Below are 3,331 nucleotides of genomic sequence, written 5' to 3' on the forward strand. Positions count from 1 at the left end.
TCCTTTAGAGACACAAATACGGGACAATCTTCCTTTAGAGACACAAATACGGGACAATCTTCCTTTAGAGACACAAATACGGGACAATCTTCCTTTAGAGACACAAACACGGGACAATATTCTTTAAGAGACACAAATACGGCACAATCCTCTCAAGACGGAGCAAATATGGGGCAACCTTCGTTCAGAGAAACAGCAAACCGTGCACAATCTTCATTTAGAGAAACAAACACAGGCCTGTCTGGGTCTTCTGCTATAACTCAGCAGACTCCACAAAACCAACCCTCCACAGTACCTCGGGAAGAAAGCCTAACCTTGTTCAACGCGTTAAGCAACTCCAGTCCTCTAACACTTGTAACAAACCCAGAACTTACCCCAACAACTAATCAACTCAGTCAAAACGTAAATGTCAATGGAAGATTACCTTCTGCAGCTGCCCCTGCCGACCAACCATCATCTGCAACCCAGACATTTCTCAAAAACCCACCACCACCGGTCAACCGTCAAGTACCCACCAACCGTCAAGTACCCACCAACCGTCAATTACCCACCAACCCTCAATTACCCACCAATCCACAATTTCCAACCAACGCACAATTTCCCACCAACGCACAATTTCCCACCAACCCTCAATTACCCACCAACCCACAATTACCCACCAACCCACAATTACCCACCAATCCACAATTACCCACCAACGCACAATTACCCACCAACCCACAATTTCCCACCAAACCACATGTACCCACCAACTCACCATCTCCCATGAACCAACGTCTTCCTGCCACACCGTCATTCCCAACAACCCAGCCACTACCCGCCACATTCAACATGACCAAATTCAACTTGATGTTATCCAAATTCCAGCGTCAGTTATCCTCATCTAGAGCCGCGCCTACACAAAAACCTGCCACACCCCAACCAGCCCCCGTCGCCCAAACACCTCCATCCTACACCCTCCCTGTATCCCCACAAACCCAGATCCCTAACCCAAACGAAGCCCTCATGACGTCACTCATGAACCAGTTCGCGGCTCTCCAGGCCCTCCAGAGGTATCGGTTTGCCGCGAACCAGCACGCCTTGACCCCTCATGACCTTGCTATGACGTCACAGCAGAACCCGTTCGCGGGTCTCATGACAGCCTCAAATCTCAACCCCCTTCAGGCTTCTATGATGTCCCCCAACACCCAGAACACAAACCGTCATCAGACCTCGCCCCTCGCTGGTGGGGTTCCCCCCGTGATGAGCAGTACCCTGCAACAAGCAGCACTCACCCCCGCCTCCAACACTCTTCTAAGTTACCAAAACTCTGTAGATGCTTCAACAGCCGCTCACACTATTCCTAACCTAGGACATAGCCCCGCTTCCAACACTGCTCAACTTTACCAAAACTCTGTAGCTGCCTCAACAGCTGGCGGTGTTGTCCCTAGCCCAGCAAAAACTCCCGGATCAAATACATTTCCCCAACCTTATAACTGGAATAGTGTACAAAGTAATCTAACGCCGCATCCAGTAAATCAACACACCGCACTTAATCTGAACATTGGCACCGCGGCCAAAATCCCGACTCCACCGATGAGTTTGTCCGTTCCTGCGGGCGCCGTTCCGCCTAACGCTTTCCACACCACACAAACCCAAACCCAAACACAAACACAAACACAAACACAAATGCCGCACTCACAGCCCAGAGTTTACCCCAACAATCTCCCGTACCCAAAAGTTCTCGCCACCCTCAGGAGTGTCATGAACAACGAAACACATACGTTAAGCAGCTCAAACGTTGGTCAGAATCTCCACACAAACGCGACTCACAAAACACTGGAACGACTTTTGCGGCAAATTCAATTAAGATACGACGCGCCCTTAATAGGTGCGTTAACGCCTCAAAACGTAAAAAACATGGCCAAGAAGTTGATCGAGATTGGCGTCAAAGTCCCGCCAAAACGCAGCAACCCTGGGGCCGGCCTTTACACGGTGGAGGAGATGTTGCAGGACATGGTCAGAGTGATGATGGAGACCTACTCATCTTTCCCCCAAGCCAACCCAGCCCATGCGTCTAACGGTGTCCTTGACCTCAACAACCACTCTGCCCCCTCCCTCAGTAACATCACTCAACTACCCACTACTTGGACCGGCTACCACACCAACCACACAGGCTGGAACACCCACCTACATCTCGGTACAGGAAATGCCCAGAGGTCACTGACCATCAACTATAGCACCCCCACCCTACCCCAACCTATAGCCCACCCCTTCCAAACAAGGACTACTCCGGGATTTTTTCCTCAACCGCCCTACTCTCCCTCAGGACTGTACCCTCACCCTTACCAGTACACCACACCCTCCCCTCTGTTATATAACCTCACGTCTAACATAGGCAACTATAGCAATAACAACAATTACCATCACAATAATCACTCTTTACTTCATTTGATTTCCTCGTCCTCCTCCTCTCAATCCTCCTCTTTCTCGCCAACAATCAACTTCACAGATCCCAGATACGACTCTATAAACATCACCCACCTCTCTCAATCTCTCTCCAATCAGACAGAAGGGCGACATATCGGAAAAGCCTATGACACAGTGGCAAAAATTTTCAACATGACGGCGTCGGAGCTCAGAGGACTTTTAGAGGCCCGCGCGTCGGGACAACCCCTCTCTTCATCCTCATCACCATCCTCCTCCTCATCCTCATCCTCTTCCTCCTCCTCCTCATCATCATCGTTATCATCGTCATCGTCGTCGTCTGCAAAAGCCCCCCAGACCACACCACCTACAGAGTGGACAGCGCCCGACACCCCAGAGCCTCCTGAAACCCCTGAGCCCGGCGAGTTCCCGTACTTCCCCTACCACTACACCAGGTCGGGCGACTCGCCACTCTACCATCGCCAACGCCATCACCACCGCTACAACAACAACCATCACTACCACCACTCAGCACACAACCGCGGCATCAGCCCTGAATTCCAAAGAGCATTGTACAATTTTTTCGGATTTTCTACATAGGTAAATTATGAATACCACCACCATCACCACCACCACCAACAACAACACCATCCCTTGTGTTATTTGATCCCTCTCCTCTTCGCTATGATTCCCCCCCCCCTCCTCCTCCCTCTTTTTGTCTCTCTCTATCTCTCTATCTCTCTATCTCTCTATCTATCTCTCTATCTATCTCTCTATCTATCTATCTATTTATCTATATATCTATCTATCTATCTATCGATCTATCGATCTATCGATCTATCGATCGAACAATTTGTATATCTCTATTTCTCTATTTTTCACATTTCTCATCTGTCTTCTATCCTTCCGTTTCTCTCCCCCCCCC

General features: G+C 49.7%; 1 protein-coding gene across 2 annotated transcripts in view; it reads left to right on the forward strand.

The window, feature by feature from the left end:
- Positions 1 to 3,331, forward strand: part of LOC101859611 (uncharacterized transmembrane protein DDB_G0289901-like) — a 30,766-nt gene that overhangs the window by 17,601 nt on the left and 9,834 nt on the right. Inside the window, exon 1 of one of the 2 annotated variants that reach the window (XM_013090042.2) lies at positions 20 to 3,006. The exons of the other annotated variant lie outside the window; for it this stretch is intronic. Coding sequence (XP_012945496.1) covers positions 169 to 3,006 — 2,838 coding nt within the window. The 5' untranslated portion in view covers positions 20 to 168. Of the gene's footprint in view, positions 1 to 19; positions 3,007 to 3,331 lie in introns of those variants that run through there. 2 annotated transcript variants of the gene reach the window in all.

Source organism: Aplysia californica, unplaced genomic scaffold (genome assembly GCF_000002075.1).
Source record: "Aplysia californica isolate F4 #8 unplaced genomic scaffold, AplCal3.0 scaffold01120, whole genome shotgun sequence".
In the NCBI taxonomy this organism is placed as follows: Eukaryota; Metazoa; Mollusca; class Gastropoda; order Aplysiida; family Aplysiidae; genus Aplysia; species Aplysia californica.